Raw genomic sequence first — 24994 nt, forward strand, 5'->3', positions numbered from 1 at the left:
ACCATGCGACTCTTGATCTTGAGGTCGTGAGTTCAAGCCCCACATTGGGCATAGAGCTCACTTACAAAAATGAAATAAATCCTCACCATAACCCAATGAGGTAGTTACGGTTTACATTTTACAGTTAAGAAAACTGAGGCACAGAGACAAAATCGCTTGAGGCTTGCAGCTCTTTACTGGAGGAGCCTAGAGTCAGATTAAGGGTGCTCCTCACTCCCACAGTCACGGGCAGTTGTGAAGGGTTAATGAAACAATGACCTTCTACTGGCGAGGAAAACATTTGAGAGGCCTATTTCCAACTCTTTGTGCTGCCCTCCAGAGGCCCCGGGGGATTTGGCCCTGACCCCTGGCAGGCCTCAGGGACCCCTCCTGGCTCACTGGCCTCCAGGCTCATGGCCTTTCCATTTCTCCAACCCCCTGAGCTCTCCCCACTCCCATAGGCTTGGCACTCACAGTTTCCTCTGCTGGGCACAGTCCTCCCCCAATCTTTGGTTGGTCCTTCCTGTCATTTTGGTCTGTGTTAAATGACACCTCCCGGGAGAGGCTGTCCCTGACCCCTCAACCTAAAGCAATCCCTTCATGCTCCATCCGTCGGCTATTTCCCCATCTTCCTTGCTTTCACGTTAGCAGGAACGGCCCATCCCCAGCAGGCAGCTAGCATAGGGCCTGGCACACAGGAGCTGCTTGATGCATGTCAAGTGAGTAAATGGACAAATCATGCTGGACGCATAGTAAGTGCTCGTTACAATATCATCTCTTTGATTGTCCAGCCCTGTGTGGGCCCGTGGGGATGGAGAGGTGAATCAGACCCAGGCCCTTGCCTCAAGTAGCTCACAGTCCATCAGGAATAAGACCTAGAGAAAAATGATCACACCCAGGGAACGTTAATAAGCATCCAAGAGGCCCAAATGGTGGTCTGAACACTTAGAGAAGGGAAGATCACATTCACCTTTGAGGGAATCAGGGAAGGTTCTGGGGAGGAAGTGGTTAAACTAAGCCTGAAGAGCAGGTGGGGTTTTCAAAGGTATGGTGGCAGTGGCGGTGGTGGTGGTGACGGCGATGATGGTGACGATGGTGAAGATGACGAGGAACTTGTGAGGACGTCTGTGTGCCAGTCACTGGGTAGAACTTCGCATGGATTAACTCCCAACAACCCCAGGAGGAAGTTATTGCCCCCCTTTTCAGGTAGAAACTGAGACACCGAGGGGCCATGTATTTGCCTGAGGTGAACAATTAGTGGGTGGCAGAACCAGGATTCGAACGTGTGCTGTCTGAACCCAGAGCCCGTGCTCTTAGCTACACCCCCGCCCCCACAGTGCCACAGAGCGCAGCAAGGCTCTCTGAGTGGGTAGAGCAGTGGAAGTAGGTTGGAGGGAAAGGCTTCCGGTGGGTGTTCAGGGGACCCTTGGAGCAGCCCATGAGTTAAATGGGTGCCCTTTTGGCTCTGCTGGGTGCTCGAGATAACGATGCTGGTGACTGCTGGCACTTGGTGAGCATTCACTCAGTGCGCTGTTGCATCTAATCACTGCAGCTTCTTGAGAGAAGAGGTGCTGTGCTCACTCGCACTTTATAGCTGAGGAAAATGAGGCTTAGTGAGGTTGTGAAACTTGCCCAAGGTCCCACAGTAGACAGAGATGACGCAAGTGTTGGACCATAAGCTCCTGGACGCCAAAGACTGTTTAACCTAACATGGCACCAGAGTATACGCTTACTAAGTGAATGAATGATGAATGCAACAATTCACTGAATACTCCCCGTTTAATGCTTCCTTCTTCATAGGGTTATTGTAAGGATTGAATGAGATGATAAAACCCTGAGCGCAATATTTGGCACACAGTTGAAGAGCTCAGGAAGAGCTACCTGCTCCTATGATTATGATTGTGGTTATCTGCTTCCTATTAAGACCTTTTCCTGCTGCTTTTTCTCCTTCTCCCCAGGCTCAGAAGTGCAGCTTCTTGAGTATGAGGCCTCGGCTGCTGGCCTCATCCGATCCTTCTCCGAGCGCTTCCCAGAGGATGGGCCCGAGTTGGAGGAGGTCCTCACCCAGCTGGCGACAGCTGATGCCCGGTTCTGGAAGTCCCCCAGTGAGGCCCCGTCTGGCCAGGCTTGAGACAGATTTATGCAGCTCCTCCCCCAACTCCATCAAACCAGGGCTGCAAGTGGCCCCCTTCCCTGAGTGTGCTAGGGGAGGAGCGGGAGCTCGGACCTTGGTGCTACCTCAGCCGTGGGTGGTGACACTAACCCCTTCCATTTGTCGGCACTTCCCAGTTTACCGAGTGCTTCTCCGGTGTTCTCTCATTTGATCTGCACTGCCCTTGGTAGAGTGGGCAGGGCCCGGCTCCTTATCCTGCTTCCCAGATGAGGGCATGGAGTTCTGAGAAGTGACCTGTCTAGATGCTCCAGGACTCAGAACCTCTCCCAAGCTAGTGCTCTTCATGTATTACTTTTATAACCAGAAAATAAACATAAGAAACCACCACCATCTTTGCGATGCGTGCGAATCCTTGCCTTTGCCTCGCTTCTCATTTGCGCCCAGCAGGGTAATGGGATCAAGGCCTGCGGAAGGGAAGGAAGGTCAGTTTTAGGTTCCCCTCTACAACAGCGTTTTGTCACCTCTACACGATGAGACACAGCCACAAGGAGGAACGTTGTACGATTTTTACAGTCCTCCTTTTCGGCATTTCCTGTATTTTAAAATACTCCAGGAACCTAAAAGCTGGAAACCCTCGATTTCAGTCAATCCTAGGATTTAATCTCTTAACCAACTGTGCTTTGTTTCTCTGAGCCCAGGCCTCTAGAATAAGATGGGAAGAAAGGACATAAACCCCTTTTCAGCCGAGTTAACCATGAAGAGGAAGAGGGTGTGGAATTCGTTTCACTGCTCAGAAACACTAGAGAGGCTGCTCTCCAGGCCAGAGGGTCCCACCAATAATACAGAGATTGCAGGGCCCAGAGGTTCCAGCTGGGAAGGAGCAAAGATAAATCCTACGAGCCGGGGTGAGGGATTGCGCCTCAGCAGGCAGAAACCCAACTAACAGGCCAGCATATTCTGCCTGCATGGTGGCCGCTTGGCCCGGGGCCGGAAAGCCGAGCGCCCGGAACCTTTTCTACGCGCTCTTCCCAGCGCGCTTCCCAGAGCCCGGGCGCTTTTGGGCGTTGCGCGGCGGCCGGCGGGAGCCGGTTGCTAAGGCGACGCCTGCAAAGATGGCTGCTGCGTCTTCGTCCGATTCCGACAGCGGCAGAGCTGAGAGGTGAAGGCCGGGTCCTCGAGGCCTCTTTTCCTACAAATGTAAAGAGGGGGGCTGGGGCCCGGGATCTGGGCTCCTGCGCTTCTCAGAAAGCGCTGGCAGTCCTTGAAGGGATCTGAGGGTTCAAATAGGGAAACTGAGGCCCAAGGAGTGAATGAATGTGCGTGTGTGTGACTCGAGGTCACTCTGTGAGCCTCTGGTGGAGCCTAGACTTGGCCCCAGACGTCTGTACCCCCATTTCAGAACCCCCTACACACCTCACTCTCAGAGACTGGCTCCCGCAGTTTTCTTCCCCTCCCCTGGGACTCAGCCGCCTACTCTTCCCCTTCTCTCCCAGCAGTGAGGCCAGTTCGAAATGGCTGGACGCACACTACGACCCCATGGCCAACATCCACACCTTTTCCGCCTGCCTGGGTGAGTCTCTGGGACCAGGAGATGGAGTCAAATAACGGTTCTGTAGCGAAGTCTCGAGGATTGGGAAACCCTGGCTTATGGCCCTTTTGTGTTTTCCAGCGCTGGCAGATTTGCACGGGGATGGGGAATACAAGGTAAGCGTATCCCCCGGGGAGAAGGAGAACTGGGGCATGGGGGAGCATCAGAAGTGAGATGTCCTGATAGCTCCAAAGAAGTTCAGCATAATCTGGAACTCAGGTGTACCCTGAAAAAAGTACATTTCGTGTCAAATTTTATTTTTATATGGATGGTGAAGAGAACCTGTTGATTTCGTAAAACAGGTTGCAGGAAGGAAAGCAGAAGGAATGCTGCTGGCGATTCTACTAAGACAAAGCCTCTTAATTTTGTTAACTTGTAATTCTTTGCTGGAAGGACACGTCTCCTGGTTGGGGGTGGGGCATTGGACTCTGGAGAGAAAGTAGAAGGGAGGGAAGGGAGAGTTTTATGTTTATTCAAAGGGCATAGATTTTAAGATTAGCCACGAGCTGATAATTTTTGAAGCTGGATGCTGGGTATTGGGAGGTTCATTATATGAATCTCTCTGCTTTTGTATATGACTGAAACCTACCGTAGTAAAAAGGTTGAGTTTTAAGTTTAATTTAAAACACAAAGATAAATAAAATGTAAATAAATTAATTAATTCAAAAATTGGCAATTTGGAAAGCGACCAGCCTGCTGTGTGTCAGGCATTGTACAGGCACTAAGCTAAGAAATGAGTCAGCACACGGTTGGGAGGAGATGCAGACAATGGCCTTAGTTTATCCATGATATCGACTGACTACCTAGTGTGTGCTTGGCACTGGGTTTATAGCAGTGAAAGGTAGAGAAATCACAGCCTCAATAACATGAAGTATGAGATGCTTTTGTGTAATAACTTTTTAAATAGCTAGTTTGTTGATTCCCAGCACCTAGCCGAGTACCGGGCACAAATTAGGGACTCAGTAAATACTTGCGGAGTAAACGTGTGGATACTAAAATCGAATATATGGAAAGTATGTGAGCAGCAAGGAGAGGATGATGAGATCTATCTGGAGGTACCAGGAGGCAGTAATATGTGAACTGGGTATTGAAGGATGAATGAAATGTATCAAGATGGTATGGAGGAGAGAAGGGGGAAGGCATCCCAGTCAGAGGGAACAGTACAAGTGGAGGCACAGAGGCTTAGAAGTTTGTAGCATATTTGGAAAGAGTAAATTTGGATTAGAAAGTGAAAACCATGGGGCGCCTGGGTGGCACAGCGGTTAAGCGTCTGCCTTCGGCTCAGGGCGTGATCCCGGCATTATGGGATCGAGCCCCACATCAGGCTCCTCCGCTATGAGCCTGCTTCTTCCTCTCCCACTCCCCCTGCTTGTGTTCCTCCTCTCGCTGGCTGTCTCTATCTCTGTCAGATAAATAAATAAAATCTTAAAAAAAAAAAAAAAGAAAGAAAGTGAAAACCAATTTAAAATAGTAGTTAAGACCACTGGCTTAGATTCAGACAAACCTAGATTCCAGCCCCAGCTCTACCACCTACTTGAGTGACTTTTACCTAACATCTCTGAGCCACAGCTTCCCCGTCTGTGAAATGGAGCTAATAATAGTACCTGTCTCATAAATTGTTGAAAGGATTAAATGAAAGGATGCATGTAGTTTCTGGTGTGGCTCCTGGCACACTGTGCGTTCTCAGAAGCCAGACATTCTTGGCAGCCCCCATTCTGGCTGGAGCATAGCATGGATGGGAAGGTGGTGGAAAACAAGCTGGAAACTAGATCAGAGAGGCCTTGGAAACCTTGCTTGAGAGAATGGGCTTGCATGGCAGCCGCAGTGGCTTGGAGGATGGATTAGAGGGTGGAAAAGAGGGACCGAGGAGCTTGATTCTCCTCTCTGTCCAGATACATCCTGCTCTGCATGCATGCTTGTGCTTCTTTGGCTCTGTTCCCAGTTGGAAGCCAGGCCTCAGAGGCCCAGAGAGGGGTTTCCAGCACCCCCACTGACCTCAGCCACTCTCCACTGTCCAGAATAGTGCCTGGCATGGAGCGGACTCTGAAAAGATGTTTACCGAATGAATAATGAAAACATCATCTGCCACCTAACTCCTCACTAGCACTCACCAGGTTCCGTAATTCATTACCTCATTGGATTTTCACTGCAAGGGTCATGAGTTAGATATTCCCGTTTTGTGGGTGGGAAGACTGAGGCTTAGCAAGTTTCATCAACTTTCCCAAGGTCACACATCTTGCAAGCCTTATTGCAAAGTCTCCTTGCCCCCCACTTAGTGCACCAGTGTGGGAGTGAATGAGTGTGCACTAGTGAAAAGGCTAAGCCCAAGAAGGGAGTCAGTGGAGGGGTCTTTAGACCTTGAGCCTGGAGTAAGCCAGCCTCTTTCTACAGCTGGTGGTGGGGGACCTTGGCCCCGGTGGGCAGCATCCCCGCCTGAAGGTACTCAAAGGACCCACAGTGCTGACCGAAACTCCCTTACCTGCGCTGCCAGCTGCGGCTGCCACCTTCCTCATGGAGCAGCACGAGCCGCGGACGCCGGCTCTAGCACTCGCCTCAGGCCCTTGTGTGTATGTGTATAAGAATCTTCGGCCCTACTTCAAGTTCAGCCTGCCCCAGTTGCCTCCAAACCCCCTGGAACTAGATCTTTGGAACCAGGCCAAGGAGGTAAGTGATGTCGCGTATGGGAATAAGGCAAAAATGGCGGCCACTGAGTCATCCTCATTCCCTGCCTGACTCTGGAGCTCACAGGCTTACCTTTCTTCCTTGCTGTCATAGGACCGGATTGACCCCTTGACCCTGAAGGAGATGCTGGAAGGCATCCGGTGAGAGCCCACTTATCCCTTCATATGCCTCCCACCCGCCCCTCAATCCCCCAGCCCCTCCCCTTCATCCCAGTGCTCTCCGTCTGACGCCCAGGGTCCTGTTCCTCAACTAAATCTGCCATGATTGCCCCTCTCCTTTCAGGGAGAAGGCAGAGGTGCCTTTGTCTGTACAGTCACTCAGGTAAGGGCCCTGTGGAGGGCCAGGGCTCCCGAAGCTCCGGGGGGGGGGGGGGAGGGGAGTGGCTAAGGAGTGGCCTGTGGGGGGAGGTAGCTCAGGCCTTGCAGGTGCCAGTTCTCTTGCGTGCAGGTTCTTACAGCTGGAGCTGAGTGAAATGGAGGCATTCGTGAGCCAGCACAAGTCCAAGTCCATCAAGCGGCAGGTAACGTCCCTTGTCTCTTTATCTCCCTGTAAAAAATACGGACAATTTTTTAAGAAGACAGTGTGACATCAGTGGTAGATTCTACAGCCAAACGTGACTAGTTTCACTTTGCAGTTTCTTTTCCAGCCCTGGCCACACATATACGGTCGCAAAGCTGCAGAGTCTTCTCTGTTTTCAGTTAGCAGCGGCAGCTTTGAATTGATATAGAGTTGTATAACTTGACATGACTTTTATTGTCGTAAGAGTAAAGGTAACATATTTCCTCTTCATAAATATGCTTTATAATTTGCTTCCTTTGAATACACAACATTATATCTTGAGCATTTAAATAGTCTTTAAGAACTCCATTCTTAATGGCCCCTTAATTATTTCATTATTAGTTATTTCATTCATAGTTTATGTAACTGTTCACGTACATTGAATAAGAAATGTATCCCTTTTGGGGATCCCTCCTACATTGTTGGTGGGAATGCAAGTTGGTACAGCCACTCTGGAAAACAGTGTGGAGGTCCCTTAAAAAGTTAAAAATTGAGCTACCCTATGATCCAGCCATTGCACTACTGGGTATTTACCCCAAAGATACAGACGTAGTGAAGAGAAGGGCCATATGCACCCCAATGTTCATAGCAGCAATGTCCACAATAGCTAAATTGTGGAAGGAGCCGAGATGCCCTTCAACAGATGACTGGATTAAGAAGTTGTGGTCCATATATACAATGGAATATTACTCAGCTATCAGAAAGAACGAGTTCTCAACATTTGCTACAACATGGACAGCACTGGAGGAGATAATGCTAAGTGAAATAAGTCAAGCAGAGAAAGACAACTATCATATGATTTCTCTCATCTATGGAACATAAGAACTAGGATGATCGGTAGGGGAAGAAAGGGATAAAGAAAGGGGGGGTAATCAGAAGGGGGAATGAAACATGAGAGACTATGGACTATGAGAAACAAACTGAGGACTTCAGAGGGGAGGGGGGTGGGGGAATGGGATAGACCGGTGATGGGTAGTAAGGAGGGCACGTATTGCATGGTGCACTGGGTGTTATACACAACTAATGAATCATCGAGCCTTACATCGGAAACCGGGGATGTACTGTATGGTGACTAACATAATATAATAAAAAATCATTTAAAATAAATAAATAAATAAATAAATAACACCAAGAGCAAAAAAAAAAAAAAAAGAAATGTATCCCTTTTTATTCACTTCATATTTTTCTTAGCTATAATTTTAATGGTTTTACTGATGAACCTATTCATTAAACTCTGGTGGTTACTGACCTAGGGGCTGGTCCTCAGTCCAGTCCCAGGGCTGCTGGCTGCGTTTTAGAAAGCTTCATGGAAACCCTCCACTTCCTGTAGAAGCCACTTGAGCCAAAGGCACGGAACAACCAACGCATGCCCTGCTTTTTGGCTAGCCTTAGACCAATGCTGTTCTCTCCTGCTGATCAGCAGCTCACATCCAGAGTTACCAATATCTTCGAGTACTTACAAAATCATGAAGTGAATTCACTATTGCTTAAAAGAGGCGGTTTGGGGGAGGGAGGAAATCTTTCCAAGATATATATGTCATCATTATATAATTGGGAGCTATTACTATCCACGTTTCTGTAACCTTTCTCTTTCCACTAGGTATCGAGAATGATTCCTCTTTTTTAATCTTAAAGATAATCACACAGTGAGCAGTTTTATCCAAAGAAATATTTTGGTCCTGCTAAATTATTTTCATAGGAGAAATTCCTAAAAAAGGGAACATCCTCTTCTCTTTTGTTTTTTCTCCAATCACAATCACAAAAGGAACATGTGCCCACTGTAGAAATTCTAGAAAAGCACAATGAAGAAGTTAAACATCCTCTGTGGTTTCATTGTCCAGAGATAACCAGTTTTTGTATTTATGAGTTTAGCCTTCCAACATGTTTTTTTATCCAGATTTTTTTTACACTCGGATTATACTAACATTTTACCTGTTTTTTTTCTCTTAATACATTAGAATTATTCTGCTTGTCATTGAATCTTTTAAAATGTGATTTTTCAAATGACTGCATGGTTTTTGATCAAATGGAAATTTGTAATTGACTTAAGCCTCTTTTTTAGAAAGTTAGGTTTGTTGCAATAAACACTTTTGTACATAAAACGTCTGTCACATCTCTGATACTCTTCCACCTCCTTTGCCCTCTTTCTTCCCTCCTTTGGTGTCCTGGGGGTGTCTGTGGGGATGGTGTGTGGGCACGCCCTTAGTGACTCCTGAAGTCCTTCTTCAGACAGTCATCACCACCATGACCACCTTAAAGAAGAACCTGGCTGACGAGGATGCTGTGTCCTGCCTGGTGCTGGGCACTGAGAACAAGGAGCTCCTGGTGCTGGACCCGGAGGCCTTCACCATTTTGGCCAAGGTCAGTGTGGGGCCTGGCCCTGGGCACAGCTAGGGCCCCGGCTGCATTCCCTCCCTCTATTCCCCCACATCTCCTGCCCGTAGTTCTTGGTAGTACATGTTGTAGAAAACTTATAAGTTATGTAGATAAGTGTAAAGAAAAAAGTATATATCCAAGAAAATACCACCACCCATAATATCTACCATTAAAGTTTTGGTGTGTCTTTCCAGAATTTTCATATTGAGACACAGATATATAACTTATAAATATATTTTTTTACAAAAATGACTTAGCGGTAGAGGATCACGTAACCTGTTCTTTTTCACATAATAGTAGCCCATCAATGTCTGTCTATATCTATACAGAAAACCACATCAGCCTTTTTTTTCCTTTGTGAGAGAGCATGAGCAGGGGAGGGGCAGAGGGAGAGGGAGAGAGAGAATCTTAAGTAGGCCCCATGCTCAGCACAGAGCCTGACCCAGGTCTCAGTCTCACCACCCTGAGATCCTGACCTGAGCCCAAATCAAAAGTTGGACACTGAACCGACTGAGCCAGCCAGGCGCCCCCACATCAGCCTTTTTAAAGGCCACATGATATCCATTATATAAATATACTATGATTTATTTACCTTATCACTTATTGCATGTTTAAGTTGTTTTCGGTTTTCACGATTATTAACACCCCTGCAGTAAACTTCCTTGCCCAAACATCTGTCCATCCTCAGCTAAATACTTCTTCAGGATGCATTCCTAAAGGTGGCATAGTTTAGTGGAAGGGGATAGACTTAAAGGCTTTTGCTACATGTTGCTGAGTTTCCCTCCGGAAAAAATTGAACACGTTCAAACTATGACCCACAGTGAGTGAGGAGATTGGGAATTCAGACAAGGAACCAACTCAGAGGAGTTACTTCAAGGTAAGGAAGGACAGGGGCACCAGAAAAATTGAGATGTTTGAACCTCTCCTTTGCAGATGAGCTTACCCAGCGTCCCTGTCTTCCTGGAGGTTTCCGGCCAGTTCGACGTAGAGTTCCGGCTTGCCGCTGCCTGCCGCAATGGGAACATCTATATCCTGAGACGGTAGCCGCATCGTGGTCTCGGGGCCAGCGAGAACATCTCAGAACCCGGGTGGTTTTAGTAGGGGCTTTGGAGCTGGTATTCAGGCATGGGAAGAGCTGGGAACTTCATAGAGAAGGCTGAGCTCGTGTGCGTAGGGGGCCATCTGGAGGCTTGTGTGACGGGGACTGGCAAAGTGAGAGACTGGGCGGGGTGGCTGTAACACGTGAGCAGTGCAGTCAGATGGGAAGAAGTAAAAATAGCCTCCCGTTTGCTGCATGGCTTTATGGGTGTGTAACACTTCTTGACGCATTAGGGTTGATACTCTTTACAACATTCATCTTCTAATTCACGAAATATCTTCGAGCACCCGCTATGTATTAAGCATTATATAAGGTATCGGGCATGTGCTGATGTATTGTTAAATGGTATAAACATTGTCCCTGCATGCTTTGGAGGAAAAATACCAGCTCAATGGGAAAAAATAACAGGGCCAGGGTGATCAGTGAACACCTGTCTGTGGAGATAATGTGGAAGGTTAAGAAGGAGCCAGTTGTTCTAAAAGTGGGGAAGAAGTGTTGCAGGCAGAGAAAACTTGAGCAAATTCAAGATGGGAAGGACACTGGCGTGTGCTCCTCAAGCTTGATGGGCAAGGAGGAGGGCGGAAGGAGGTGTGTGGGGACCAGGTCTGGCTCAGGCATGGCCTGTTAGGACACGGTAAGGATTTAGAATTTGAAAACAATTTGGGGGTTTTAATCAGAAGAATGATGTGAGCCATTTATATTTTTAAGAGATTGCTCTGCTGGGTGGAGAGTAGATTGGAAGGAGGCCCAGAGACCAGAGGGAGGCTCTCAGATGGGATATAATCATCAGACGTGGAAAGGAAGAAAGCGGAGCCATAGCTTGTGATTTGTAGACAAGGATTACCCCTTCTTTCTAGATAAGAGAAACTGAGATTTAGAAGCCAGGAAACTGAAAACAGTGCATTTCCAGAGCAGACTTCTTATGCATTTCTGATGAGTTGCTAAACTGCCTAAGTCTGCTAGCGCCTCGTCTAGCCTACGGTACACTCACTGTCAACCATTCAATGCCAGGTTCTCACACAAGTCACTGCAGTAAAGGCAGCAGGGAGACCGGGAAAGAAAACACACTTCGTGTTATCCAAGGTCACACAGGGGCTAAGTGGTAACGGTGAAAATAGTACTATGGCCATCTGCTTTTGGGCCAGGATTCCTTCTGGGATAGTTTGTGGGGCTTAGAAAGAGGAGGGTCAGCCAGGGAAGGAGAGAAGGTTTCTCTGGGGCTTGGAGAGTATGTCTTTATTCCACAGAGACTCTAGGCGCCCCAAGTACTGCATCGAGCTGAGCGCCCAGCCTGTGGGGCTTGTCCGGGTACACAAGGTCCTGGTGGTGGGCAGCACCCAAGAGAGCCTGCATGGCTTCACCCACAAGGTATGGCTCCCGGACAAGCATCATCCCTCACCCCGTCCACATATGTCTCCCTGGTTCCCCTTTAGCAAGGGATTCCTTCTGGCGTCCCTTTCCCTGCAACTCTAGCCACCCCTTCTTCTTTTTTTTTTTTTTTTAATGATTTTTTATTATATTATGTTAGTCACCATACAGTACATCCCCGGTTTCCGATGTAAGGCTCGATGATTCATTAGTTGTGTATAACACCCAGTGCACCATGCAATACGTGCCCTCCTTACTACCCATCACCGGTCTATCCCATTCCCCCATCTAGCCACCCCTTCTTTCCATGCTGTGCCCTGAACCCTCCCAGGGTAAGAAGCTGTGGACGGTGCAGATGCCAGCAGCCATCCTGACCATGAGCCTCCTGGAGCAGCGCTCGCGGGGCCTGCAGGCCGTCATGGCTGGGCTGGCCAATGGAGAAGTCCGCATTTACCATGATAAGGCCCTGCTCAATGTCATCCGCACCCCGGTGAGCTGCTCGCTTTTCTTTGCCCCCCATTCCCACCTCTGGGGCTTCTTTTTTTTTTTTTTTTTTTTAAGATTTTATTTATTTATGTGACAGACAGCCAGCGAGAGAGGGAACACAGCAGGGGGAGTGGAAGAGGAAGAAGCAGGCTCACAGCGGAGGAGCCCGATGTGGGACTCGATCCCGGTACGCCGGGATCACGCCCTGAGCCGAAGGCAGACGCTTTAACGACTGCGCTACCCAGGCGCCCCCCACCTCTGGGGCTTCTTAGCTGCCTCTCCTGATCCCACTCCACCTGATAACCTTGACTTTTGATATATATATTTTTAAGATTTTATTTATTTATTTGAGAGAGAAAGCACAAGCATGAGCAGAGGCGGGGGGGCAGAGCAGGGGAGAGGAGGAGGGAGAAGCAGACTCCCCGATGAGCAGGGAGCCCGGTGCAGGGCTTGATCCCAGGACCTCGAGATCATGACCTGAGCTGAAGGCAGATGCTTAATGACTGAGTTAGCCGGGTGTCCCTTGATGTATTTCAGAAACATTTGTTGAGCACCTCATAAGCACAACTCACTGTATTGTGGGGGATAAAACGATGTCTAAATCCTGCCTTCAGGGAATTTATAATCTAAGGTGACAGCCAACCAGAGACACAACTAATTGAAATACAAGCGAGACTAGAGCAGAGCAGAGTACTGACAAAGCCCAGAGGGCGCCTGGTGACTGGGGGTGGTGGTGGTGGATAGATGGGGGTGGAACTCACAAGTCATTTCTCAGAGCAAGTGACAATTCTACTGGGCCTCGAAACAGTTTGCCAAGTGAATACATAGAGGAAGAACATTCCAGACTGGAAACAGCATGAGCAAAGGCTGAGAGGCAGGAGTATTCTTGATTAAGGAATCCAGGTGGCTTGATGAGTTTGGACCAGTTTTTCAAACACTAAGTTGTGAGTCATTAAATTAATTTCATCAGTCACAACCAGCAACAGAAGAAAGAAAGCTCAGAGTATATCACATGTGAAACTTGGTGTATGTATGTATAAAGTGTCCTATGTCACAGTATCAAGTTTGAAAGCAGCTGGTTTGGCCCGCAGGCTGTTGGGGGACAGGTGAGGTGGGGTTTGGGGGATCGGTAGAGGAGAAGAGAAAAGGCGGGTTGGAGTCAGATATGGAAGGCCTTAAATTGTTCTAACAAGGAGGACAAAAGCCACTGGAAGTTTTTTGGCAGAAAACAGACATGATCATGTTTGTATTTTGAAAAGCAGCAATGTGAAGGACGGACGGGGGAGAAACACTAGGCTGGGGGCCTCTTAGAAAGCTGAGCCCAGGGGCGCCTGGGTGGCTCAGTCGTTAAGCATCTGCCTTCGGCTCAGGGCGTGATCCCAGGACCCTGGGATCGAGCCCGGCATCGGGCTCCCTGCTCCGCTGGGAGCCTGCTTGTTCCTCTCCCACTCCCCCTGCTTGTGTTCCCTCTCTCGCTGGCTGTCTCTCTCTCTGTCAAATAAATAAATAAAATCTTTAAAAAAAAAACCAAAAAACGAAAGCTGACCCCAGAAGCCCGGTGGCATTTATTCTGGAGCTGTGGCCGTGGCAGGTTGGAAGGCAGATGAGAAATACAGGGAATATTTAAGAGGCAGCATTGCCCCAGGCCTTCCCTCACATCTCTTTATTATATCATATCCGGGGTCTCCCAACCTTATCACCCCATCCCAGACTTGCTCTCCTTTCCAAGATATTTTCCCCCCTAAACTCTGGTGTCTCCATCCTAGGATGCAGTGACCAGCCTTTGCTTTGGCCGCTATGGGCGGGAAGATAACACCCTCATCATGACTACGCGGGGTGAGCGGACTCAGACCTGGCAGGGGTTTTAGAGTTAGGCGCCAAGGTGACAGGCCAGATCCTGGGAAGGAGGGGGTGGATGTGAAGCACAGGCAGGCCTGGCTTTGGAAAGCAAGGCCTGCGGACACATGTCCTGTCTGGGGCTGGCTCGTCAGCACTGTGATTGTGCTGCTGACGTGCTGACGGGCCAGTGTCTCCAGGTCCCCCGAGTCTCCTCAGAGCCTGCCACGATGCCAGGAACATCACAGTCGATAAGTGACTGCTGAGTGAATGAATGAATGAATGGTAGGACATTGTTAAGACACACTTTATTCTTTCTAGAAGCCCAGAATCTCAGCGAGAAGACAGACGTGGACAGAAATGGCTCTATCTGAGGCAGATTGTTTGGGGAGGACAGACGGGAATGTTGGGTAGAAATGGGAAGGACAAATCCGTTTCTGTCTGTCCGCTCCCCCAGGCGCTGGCCTGATCATCAAGATCCTGAAGCGTACAGCAGTGTTTGTGGAAGCGGGAGGTGAGGCGGGCCCCCCACCAGCCCAGGCGATGAAACTCAGTGTGCCCCGAAAGACCCGGCTTTATGTGGATCAGACACTGCGAGAGCGGGAGGCTGGCACCGGTGAGACTCAGACCAGGTCCTTCCTCTTCCTTCTCCGTGGTTCTGAAGCAGCGAGAACCGGGTGAACCCGCTTAGGTGCCCTAAGCACTGGGAGACCTGGGCAGCCAGGCAGGTCTCCTGCCTCTGGAAGTCCAGAGACAGCCCAGGAGGTACACTCTGCCTACAACACCTGCCTCAGGGCGGAAGATGCTGTGGGTGAGGGCCCTGTAAACGCAGAGGAGAGAACAGTTGCTTCTAGATGACGAATTCTTATGAGAGAAATAGAATTGGACCAGGGTTCTTCCTTTTCCTACTTGTTTTTTCCTGCTCTTGCGCTCACTCTTCCATTTATTCACTACCTGTGATTATGCCACGCCTTCTGCCAGGTGCGTTGAAATAGGCTGCGCCCACCGGAGGAGCTCAGTCTCCCGTGCTAACTTCATGTTGCATGACAGGTGTAGAAGAGTCTCTGCAAAGAGGTCTCTGGTGAGGCTCACAGACGATTTCGCAGTGAGGAAGTTGGCCCGGGAGCCTGGGAGAGGCTTCAGAGAGAGGTGACATTGGACTTTGCCCTGAAATGATTACAAGTCCACCAGCCAAAAAGGGGTGGGGAAGGGAGATTCAGGCCGAGGTGTGAGTAGAGAGGCACAGGACCCTACCTGGATCCTAGCAACAGCTGCCATGTAGTCACAGGCGCCGTGTGGGAAGGCCGGGTGGCCAGAGCAGAGGCTGGCAAGGCAGGTCACAGCTGGCTCCAGAGGGGCCTGGAATGCAAAGCTGAGACATTTGGTTGATTCTAGGTGGTGGGGGCTGGGAAAGATGTCAAACAGAAAAATACAGTAACTCAGCCAGCTCTGTTTCATAAAGGGACCTTGCTTGTACTTTTAAGGGATAAATTAGAGGATAAAAGAGCTAGCCGGCTATTGTAGCCTAGAGAATCCAAGAGAAGCAATTGAAACATTTGAGAAATAATTAGGAAGTTCCCTACGGTGACCAAATGTAAAATATACCAAAAAATCAATAACTTGGTATATACTGCTGGTAACCAGTCAGAAAATATAATGCAAAATTTCCATTCACAATAGCAACAAAATCCATAGAAGTAAATTTAACAAGAAAAATGGCAGTCTAAGAAAGAAAGTTACAAAACTCTCCAGGACATAAAAGACCACCCGAATATTTCAATGATGAGACTTCCCAAGTCTCAGGTAGCAAGATCTAATGCGTTAAAGCTGTTGATTAATTAATTAACAGCTTCTAAAATTAACGTAGGAACATAGCAGTGTTACAGGGAAAATCCCAATAGGGTTTACTTTGAGGACTTGACCAGTTGATTCTAAGAGTAAATCTAAGAAATTGGGGGTGGAGGGTTTAAGAACGAGGGGACCTGGCCGGTCAGCAGAATGATCTATGAAGCTGTAGGAATTGGCAGCTGTGGTAGGACTACAGAAACCGCCATCGATCCAGGCACATCTAGAAAGTTTCAAAACAGACCCTCCTCCATGTGGAAGGTCCGTGTGTGTTAAAGGTGTCACTTTAGATTAGTGGGGAGAGGAGAGACTGTCCAAAAAGCATCATTAGGACAACTTGCTTCTTGAAAAACAAAACAGAACTCTACTTCAAACCAAACACAAATGTTCATTCTGAATAAATTAAAAATAAGTTGTAAAAGTACCAGAGGAAAAAAGAAAGATTAATGGATGGGGTACCATAAAGACGTAAAACTCCTGAGTGGCAGAAGCCACTTACACAAGGAAGGGAGCAAGAACGGCCTGGGAAACCAGCGTGCGAAGTCTGGAAGAGTCCCAGAGGGAACGGAGGGGGCGTGGGCTCTGGAGACAGCCTTGAGGAAGAGGCCTCAGGCCTTGGCATTGACTAGCCGTGAGGGCAGAACCAGGGTAACTCGGTGGATGGGGATGTGGTGACGGAGGTAAGGAGATGAGTGGGTCTCTGCAGTGCTGAGTGTGAGGTGTTGGTGGGACGTCCGGGTGGAGGTGACGATCACGCAGTTAGAAGCAGGAGGCGGGCCCAGGCATGAGTTGCCGGAGTCACAGCGCGCAGTGTTGCGAGTGGATGCGGGCCGGGCCTGAGTGGGACACTGCAGACTCGGTAGAGACGAGTCCCCATGCTCAGGAGCCCGAGGTGGTTCCTCACTGGGGCGCTCACGCTGGGGCAGGGCATCAACTGTCCAGAGGAGGAGGATGGAGGACAAGACTCAAGGGAATACCGGCCCTGAAGGCAGAATCGCAGGAGCCGCCCAGGAGACTGGGACTGTGCGTGCAGGCAGCGCGGTGGTAGGAAATCAGGAAGGAGGGGGCAGCGTGTGGCCCACAGCGTCCTGTGTCACTGGAAGCCAGGCTGTTGTACCTCCCTCCTCCCTTTCCCCATGTTCCCCGCCCCCGCCGACCCGGCCTTCCTCTTGCGTGTCTGAGCAGCTGCCCACGCAGGACACCCCTCTCCCCCGCATCTGCCCCCTCCTGCCCTCCTGCCCTCCAGCACCAGCCCTTTGTGCCCCTCTCCTCAGCCATGCACCGGACCTTCCAGACTGACCTCTACCTCCTGCGCCTGCGGGCCGCCCGTGCCTATGTGCAGGCCCTCGAGTCCAGCCTGAACCCTGTGTCTGTGACGGCCCGGGAGCCCCTCAAGCTGCACGCTGTGGTGAGTGAACACCCGTGTGGGGGGAGTCAGGCCACCTCAGGGCCAGAGGGCCAGAGGTCAAGGGTGAGTAGGAACCCCTCAGCCCCAGAGCTAATTCTGTGCCCACTAGGCCTTGTGCCTGCTTCTCACCTCCGTAGGCCCAGAGACCAAGTCTCTGTCTTCCTGCAAGAGGGTGCCCTGTCTCCTCCTCTCTGCTGCGCTGCCTCTTCCCCTCAGCCGGCCGCAGAGTGGGCCATACTCCCCGGCTCCCTTGGCCTCAGACAAGCCCCCAGATTCGGGGCAGGGCATGCAAGTAGTCACCTTGGGACGTTTCTTCCCAGGACCGGAGGGGCTCTGACAGCTATGGTACAAGGAAGAAAGCTGTTCATTTCAGTAACCACAGGCAGCCTGAGGTGTTAGGACAGCCTGGTACAGGGAAGGGAAGTCCTGAGACTGGCCCGCACATGGGAGGAGGAGCCCCTGCATTCAGACACACGTGACCGCAAGGTCGTCTGGCCTCTGGCCCGTGCTAAATGGGTCCCGGAGGTGCGCTGTCTGACCTAACTGGGTTTCCGATTTCTCTTTCCCTAAAGGAAGTGCATAGATAGAGGAAGAGGCTGCAGAGCAACTGAGGCTAAGAGGGAGGAAAATGGAGTCATTGTGGCCACCACAGGACGAGAGTGGCTGTGGGGAGAGCCTGGGAAGACAGGGGCAGGGACAGTGGTGAGGCCACAGGTGAGGCCACAGCTTGCGTCCTCAGGCCAGCTCTGCCTCTGACCAGCTTGCTGAGTGGCCTGCATCAAGCCGCTTCCCCTCTCTGGGCCTCTGTGGATCTCCATGCAAACAGGAGCCGGCCTTCTGGGCTTCCGAGGGGCCTCTTGATGAGGGGCAGGACTGTGCGTTAGAGCAGTTGGAAGAAGGTGATGCGAGGACATTGATGAGAAAGCCAGAGGGCAGGGCCAGGGCATATCGGATTCAGTGCCCGGGGCTACTGGTCCTAAGGGCTTTCTCCACCCGCCCCACTGTCTCCACAGGTTCAGGGCCTGGGCCCCACCTTTAAGCTCACACTTCACCTGCAGAACACCTCAGCAGCCCGACCCATCCTGGGGCTGCTGGTCTGCTTCCTGTACAACGAGGTGCTCTATGCCCTGCCCCGGGCCTTCTTCAAGGTACTGGGCCCGCCTCACGCCTCACTGAGACATGGCGTGAGAAAGACCAGCCGGGACCTGAGGAGGTGCCCGCAGAGCCTGAGCAGATCGGTGGTGAGGGAGCTGGCAGGTGGCTGCAGCCACAGACCAGGCCGGGGCATGGCAGCGACCTCTGGGGAGAATGCCCAAGACCTGCCTCGCTGCTTTTCTCCCAGCCTGAGAGAGGTCTCGGGGAGCCACACAGAAGGTTCTGGGAGAGCAGCTACAGTCGGGCTCCCACCTGTGCCTCTCTCAGAAGCCTGTTGGTGCTGGGATCCCAGAGCCCATCCTGCCTCACAGCCATGCCTGCGGTGGGAATGGGAGCTGCTCTCTGCCCCAAGGAGAATTTTCCACAGTGAAGGGCCTGCTTTCCCGCCAGGTCCAGACTGAGCCTAAGTTGGGAGGACCAGAAACTGAGAAAGACTCTGGCACTTGGTTGGGAGTCAAGAGGTCTGGGTTTAATCCTGGGCACACATGTGGTCCTGGAGCGTCCGCTCCCCTCACTGAACACGCATGCCCCGTGATTGGGCCTGTCAGCCCTGCCCGCCCTGCCAGGGTACACCGAATTCAGCTTCTGTAGCAGGCGGGAGAGTGCCCTGGAATCTGCCGAACACTGTCCAGGCATGAGGGCTGATTTCCTTACCGCTTTGTGCCCGAACTCAGGTCCCCTTGCTGGTGCCAGGACTCAGCTACCCCCTGGAGACCTTTGTGGAGAGTCTCAATGACAAGGGCATCTCAGACATTATCAAGGTAGGTGGCCCATTGGTAGTCCATGGGGAGGACAGTGAGAGTGAGGGGGACAAGGCTCAGATACGAGGTATCTGCAGCCTCTCCAGCCCCTCTGACAGAGCCCTGGTGACTGGAGCCAGCGTGACCAGGCCAGGCTTGTGTTTGCAGGGAGCAGGGAGGAAAAGGGACCTGCCCCCACTGCCATGGGCACTTCCTCTGTAGGTGCTGGTGCTTCGTGAAGGCCAGAGCGCACCCCTGCTGAGTGCCCATATCAACATGCCTGTGAGCGAGGGCCTGGCAGCCACCTGACCCCTGGACTGGTGTCGAAGCCCCTGCAGAATCAGGACCAGGAAGATCCAGCCCCTTGCACTGAGCTGGGCAGAGTCAGTGGCCCCAGGCCCGTTCCCCAAGCTGCAGTGTGTTGAGGCCACAGTTTCCTTCTCCTCTCCTAAGTGTCTCCTTTCTCACCACCCTGACTGCTGGGTGACCTATAGAAGCAGGTCAGTGAATACCCAGGAGGCTCAGCTCCTTCCCCCTCAGGAAATCCCAGGCATTTGCCCACTGGACTTCTCTGCTCCTCTATGCTCCCCACTTCCCTCCAGAAAACACACCCAGGTCCGAAGGAAGATCTTTGAAGTGGTTAAGGTGAGATGAGGGGCATCGGCCCAGCCTTCTCCTTTGCTGCTTTCTGTAGGCACATTACTTGTGTTGCTACAGGCCCAGGCCAGAACTGGCTACGGCCTGACCTGGGAGCCTCAGAGGCTTTTCTTGGGTAAGACTGAGCCCCCTGTTGCTGCCTGGGGTTCCAGAGGCTTGGCTGATGCTTGCTCAGCTTACATGCAAAACTCATGCTCTGATCGCTCCTTGTGAGCTAAACAGGGGCCCCCCTCTTTCTATTCAGGGGGCCCAAGGAGTAGCTGCCTCCCCACAGGCGGCTTTCCTGAAATTTGGGCTCAACCGAGGTCTCAGGCCTGTGATGCTCCATGAAGATAGCAAAGGGAGGAACCAGTGCCAGGAAGGCAGAGTGTCCGTGCAGGGAGCTGGTGACCCAAGCCCCCGGCAGGCTTCTGAAGACCACACAGCTGCTGCCCCAGACGTGGATGGTCATGTCCATCCAGAAAGGGTGCCCGGGAGAGGAAGGCTCAGAGCAGAGGTGGGGCTGGGTGCACAGGAGAAGTGTTTCTGGAATCCCGGGAAGGTGGCACGGGAGGCGGAAGCCCAGAATGGCTCCTCTATGCCCTGGAGCGCAGATCAGTCACATAGTGGGAAGTTCACTGGGCAGTGGCCATAGTGTGAGAGAATGAGCTGGAAAGGCGTGGACCGGAGGCGTTGAGTGAGGCTTAACTCCGAGGGAAGGCACATGTTTAGACCACAAGGACCAGAGACCCACAGTCCTGGCCCTCAGTGCCTCCTGGAGCCCTGGCCAGTCTGCCTGGCCCACCTCTCAGCCCTCTGTTAGGCTGGTGCTACCAGGGCCACCCTGAGCCACTTGTGAGCCAGGAAGCCTGCTCCTTGAGGACCTGTGTCTTCCTCTGTCTGACCAGGTGCAGCCTAGCGTGCGGTAGGAATCTCAGGCTTGTAGGAAGTAACCAAATCCTTCTGGGCCAGTTTCTCCACATGTAAAATGAGGGAGTTTGACTAGATTCAGCTCTAGCATCCTGTGAGCTTGGCAGCCCCTCTAGAGGAAATGAGGAGTCAACTCCAGAAAGCAGATACTTGATAGGAGTAACTGCAGCGCTTTGGGCTTGATACCAAGGGCCCCCACCTAACTGCCGTGGCCAGGCAATAGCCTCTGTGTCCAGGACACCAGTGAGGGATTGAGGTGACACAGCTCACAGCCCGCCCCCTAACCCTTCCAAGGCATGCATTCTGGGGCCAGGTTAAGAGAAGCATGGGGTGGGGTACGTGGGTGGCTCAGTTGGTTGAGCGTCTTACTCTTGATCTCAGCTCAGGTCTTGATCTTGGGGTGGTGAGTTCACGCCCCGCGCTGGGCTCCACGCTGGGTGTGGAACTTACTTAAAAAAAGAGAGCGTGGGGTCTGGACCAAAGAAAGAGCCCATCCCGCTCCTCTGTGCACAGTCTGGCCACTCGCAGACGTAGCTCAGTTGGATCAGAACGGGGAAGGGTCTAGATCAGGCCAAGTGAGGCACAGTTGGGACAAGCAGGAGGTTTAACCCGGAAATGGAAAGATAAGTACAGGCAGGGTCACCGTCAGTCGGAGAGATTTCAACTTAACCCGGAGAACTTCCTGAGAGAGCTTATCAGAGATGGAAAGGCCTCCCCCAGAAGGTCTTAGCCCTCCGTCACTGGGCCTGGGCTCTCTCCTCACACGGTTGCGTGCTGGGCCACGTGACCAAAGACTCTCTTCTACCCCAATCAAGTGATGACTGTGTGAGCTTGGAACAAAAAGTCTGACCTGGATTCTGTTCGTAGCTATTCATGATGATGGAAGTGGAGAAACTTCCAGTGCCCAGCGCCTAATGGGAGTTTGTATGATGTGATAGGACATCCCTCCGTGAACTGTGTCGATGTGGACCCGTGTTCGTAGAGCAGCATGAAAGCAGAGACAGCGCCTGGTGCCCAGTGCCCTCGCTACGTAGAGCTTCAGGAGATTGTGGACATTAGGGATGAGGGGAGTTGGTATCTTTAAAAAGTATTTTTCTAAAAACATGGACCTACTTAGTACTATGGAGTTAGTTTATAACAAGAAAATAGCCTCTCCCCGTTCCCCGCTACGGCTCCCTTGCTAGAATCATTTTCAGTTCTCTTAGCTATTATTATTATTATTATTATTATTTCTTTTTTAGTAATTTCTGAGTCCATTGTGGGGCTTGAATTCACAACCCAAGATCGAGAGTCACATGCTGCACTGACTGAGCCAGCCAGGTTCCCCATTAGCTATTTATTTTAAAAATACGCTTCAGGACACGTGGGTGGTACAGCTGGTTAAGCATTCAGCTCTTGATTTTGGCTCAGGCCGTGATCTCAGGGTCAGGAGATTGAGCCCTGTGTCACGCTGAGTGAGGAGTCTGCTTTGGATTCTCTCCCGGGTGCCTGGGTGGCTCAGTTGGTTAAGCGTCTGCCTTCAGCTCGGGTCATGATTCTTGGGATTGAGCCCCACATCGGGCTCCCTGCTCGGGGGGGGGGGGGGGAGTCTGCTTCTCCCTCTGCTCCTCCCCCCACTTGTGCTCTCTTTCGCTCGCTCACTCTCAAATAAATAAAATCTTCAAAAAAAAGATTCTCTTCTCTCCCTCTACTCCTACTCTGCCCCCTGCTCATGCTGTAAGAAAAAATATGTATTTGCTTATACTACTCTTGCTTGATTTCTTGTTCTAGACACTATCTGTTGGCTCCCTGTTGTAACAGATGAGGCTTTAGCCCTCTTGTGACAGTACCTCGCTCCCTTCTTTCCCCAGTTTTTAGGTAAATCAATATTCACTGTTTAAATTGCTACTTATATTACTATGGGAAAGTCACTCACTGCAGAGTCAAAAATTGGGATATAATTAAATTACTTTTGAATTTTTCGTGGAGTTAAAAATTGCCTTTTTTTTTTTCATTTGCTTAGTTTTCTGTATATACCAATTGTTAATTCTTCCCCTACCCAGTCTGACAGTTCCTCTTTTTTTTCTGGACAGTCTCCTTCTTCCCCTGCCTCAGTGAAGACTGTTTGCTCGCTAGAACTGCTTCAGAGCATTTCTCCTGACTAGGTCCTCTGATTCCTGGGCCCCACATTATCTTTCATAGTTCTTTTACTCCTCATCTGGTGAAGCGTATCCACAAGTACCTTCTCTAAAAAGTCAGTAGAGTTAAAATTTTTAAGACATGGTCTAAAAAATCTTTATTCCATTCATACATGTGTGATAGCAGGTCATAAAATTTGAAGTTGAAAATAATTTTCATGCAAGAAAAATCATTTTTAGGGCAGTATTCCCTTGTGTTCAAACTTTTGGTAATGCTGTTGAGAAGCTCCATGCCGTTTTTGCTCCTGACCTTCTCTTTCTCCGAGGTTCTGGAATGGCAGGACGTGTCTGTGTGTCATTATTTGTTGTGCTGTGGGGTGGAGATGTATATCCTTCACTTCCACAAAAATTTTGTTTTCTTGAGTGATTTCTTCCCATTTTCTCTGTTCTCTCTGGAATTCTCATTAAACCCAGCACCTGATAAATGGTTAATTCCGGAAAGAACAGGATTGATCATATGTTTTTCTTCTCTCTTCTCTCATATTTTCTTTCTGTCCTATTTTCTGAGGGATTTTTATCTTTCAGCTCTTCTCTGGAACTGTTCTTAAAATTCCCTTATTTTAGGGGCACCTGGGTGGCGCAGTCGTTAAGCGTCTGTCTTCGGCTCAGGGCGTGATCCCGGCGTTCTGGGATCGAGCCCCACATCAGGCTCCTCCACTGGGAGCCTGCTTCTTCCTCTCCCACTCCCCCTGCTTGTGTTCCCTCTCTCTCGCTGGCTGTCTCTATCTCTAATAAATAAATAAATAAATAAATCTTTTTAAAAAATTTCCCTTATTTTAATTCTCAACTCTTTCTGTTCTCTGTTCAATCTTTAACGATAGTATCTTTTCAAAGACATGGTTGAGCCCAGCAAACCATCAGTCAACAACTGACCTCTATAGACTTACTTCAACAACAACAGAATATACATTTTTCTCAAGCTCACATGGAATAGTCACCAAAATAGACCACATTCTAGTCCATAAAATATGCCTTAACCAATTGAAAATAATTGAAATAATACATTGCTCTCAGGTCAAAATGGAATTAAACTAGAAGTCACTAACAGAAGGCTAGCTGGAGAACCCCCAAATACTTGGAAATGAAAGAACACACTTCTAAATAACACGAGTCAAAGAAGAAATCTCAAGAAAAATTTAAAAATCTTTTGAACTGAAAGAAAATGAAAACACAACTTACCAAATTTATGGGACACAGCAAAAGCAGTGCTTAAAGGGAAATGTATAGCATTGACTGCATGTTTTAGAAAAGAAGAAAGATCTAACAGCAATAATTTAAGTTTCCACCTTGGGAAATAAGAGCAAATTAAGTCCAAAGTAAGCAGGAAAAAAAAAGAAAAGAAAAAAAAGAATTAGAGCAGAAATCAATAAAATTGAAAACAGGAAATTAGTAGAGAAAATCAACAAAACCAAAAGCTGGTTCGTGGAAATCTCATCAAACCCAGCAGGGCAAATGCTTATCTCCAAGCCTAGTGTGAGGTAGAAGCAGGAGAAAAACATCTTCTGAGAATTTTCACCCATAAGCCAGCCTTGAATAGGTTTACAACCTAAGCTGACAATACCTGGGGGTCCGAAAGACCCGGAGCTGAAAATTTAGCCTAAAGTGGTGTAGGATTCGTTTGTCACCAGGTGACTGAGAAACACATTTCCTCTCCGGAGGAATTTACTGTTGACCCGGTCTCAAAAACAATTCCCCTTGATAAAATGCCAAGAAATAGGAACTCAGAGTCAAAACCTCCAAATTGCAAGAAATAAGACATTGTGAAGAGCAGGCTCCGTAAACAAGAGCCCACGTACTCAGGCCTCAAAGACTTAAAATATTGAAATTACCAAACAATGTAAGATGTGTCTTCAATATATTTAAAGAAAAAAAACCCTAAAATACAAGTAGAGAGCAAGAGAGGATATAAAATGACCAAGCAAATCTGAAAAAGAACCAAACAACTAGAAATGAGAATAAAATATTTGACGTGTAAAACTCATGGATGAATGGGCACAACCACTTAGAAAAGAAGAAAA

The 24994-nt window shown here is 49.7% G+C and overlaps 2 protein-coding genes across 7 annotated transcripts in view; both read left to right on the forward strand.

The window, feature by feature from the left end:
* The window catches only part of DPP3 (dipeptidyl peptidase 3), a 33002-nt gene extending 30520 nt beyond the window's left edge, over positions 1-2482 (forward strand). For all 4 annotated transcript variants that reach the window (XM_045775685.2, XM_045775686.2, XM_045775687.2 and 1 more), the window contains exon 18: positions 1938-2482. In XM_045775685.2, the coding sequence (XP_045631641.2) occupies positions 1938-2110 (173 nt within the window). In that variant the 3' untranslated portion in view covers positions 2111-2482. The remainder of the gene's footprint in view (positions 1-1937) is intronic.
* A 630-nt stretch (positions 2483-3112) lies between these two features.
* On the forward strand, positions 3113-22790 carry BBS1 (Bardet-Biedl syndrome 1). 3 transcript variants are annotated; one of them, XM_045775816.2, is made up of 17 exons: positions 3113-3251; positions 3586-3662; positions 3762-3796; positions 6072-6344; positions 6456-6502; positions 6645-6683; positions 6810-6882; positions 9150-9281; positions 10230-10336; positions 11643-11763; positions 12056-12253; positions 14016-14085; positions 14543-14701; positions 17205-17338; positions 18352-18486; positions 19168-19254; positions 19456-22790. In XM_045775816.2, the coding sequence occupies exons 1-17, from the start codon at positions 3205-3207 to the stop codon at positions 19540-19542; spliced, it is 1821 nt and encodes a 606-aa protein (XP_045631772.1). In that variant the 5' UTR covers positions 3113-3204; the 3' UTR covers positions 19543-22790. The 3 variants fall into 3 exon arrangements, with proteins under 3 accessions (XP_045631772.1, XP_045631774.1, XP_045631773.1); XM_045775818.2 differs by having other exon boundaries at positions 12095-12253; XM_045775817.2 differs by having other exon boundaries at positions 3117-3251; positions 3589-3662.
* The last annotated feature ends 2204 nt before the right edge of the window (positions 22791-24994 follow it).

This window comes from Ursus americanus, chromosome 24 (genome assembly GCF_024610735.1).
Source record: "Ursus americanus isolate L20-20 chromosome 24, mUrsAme1.1.p, whole genome shotgun sequence".
Taxonomy (NCBI): Eukaryota; Metazoa; Chordata; class Mammalia; order Carnivora; family Ursidae; genus Ursus; species Ursus americanus.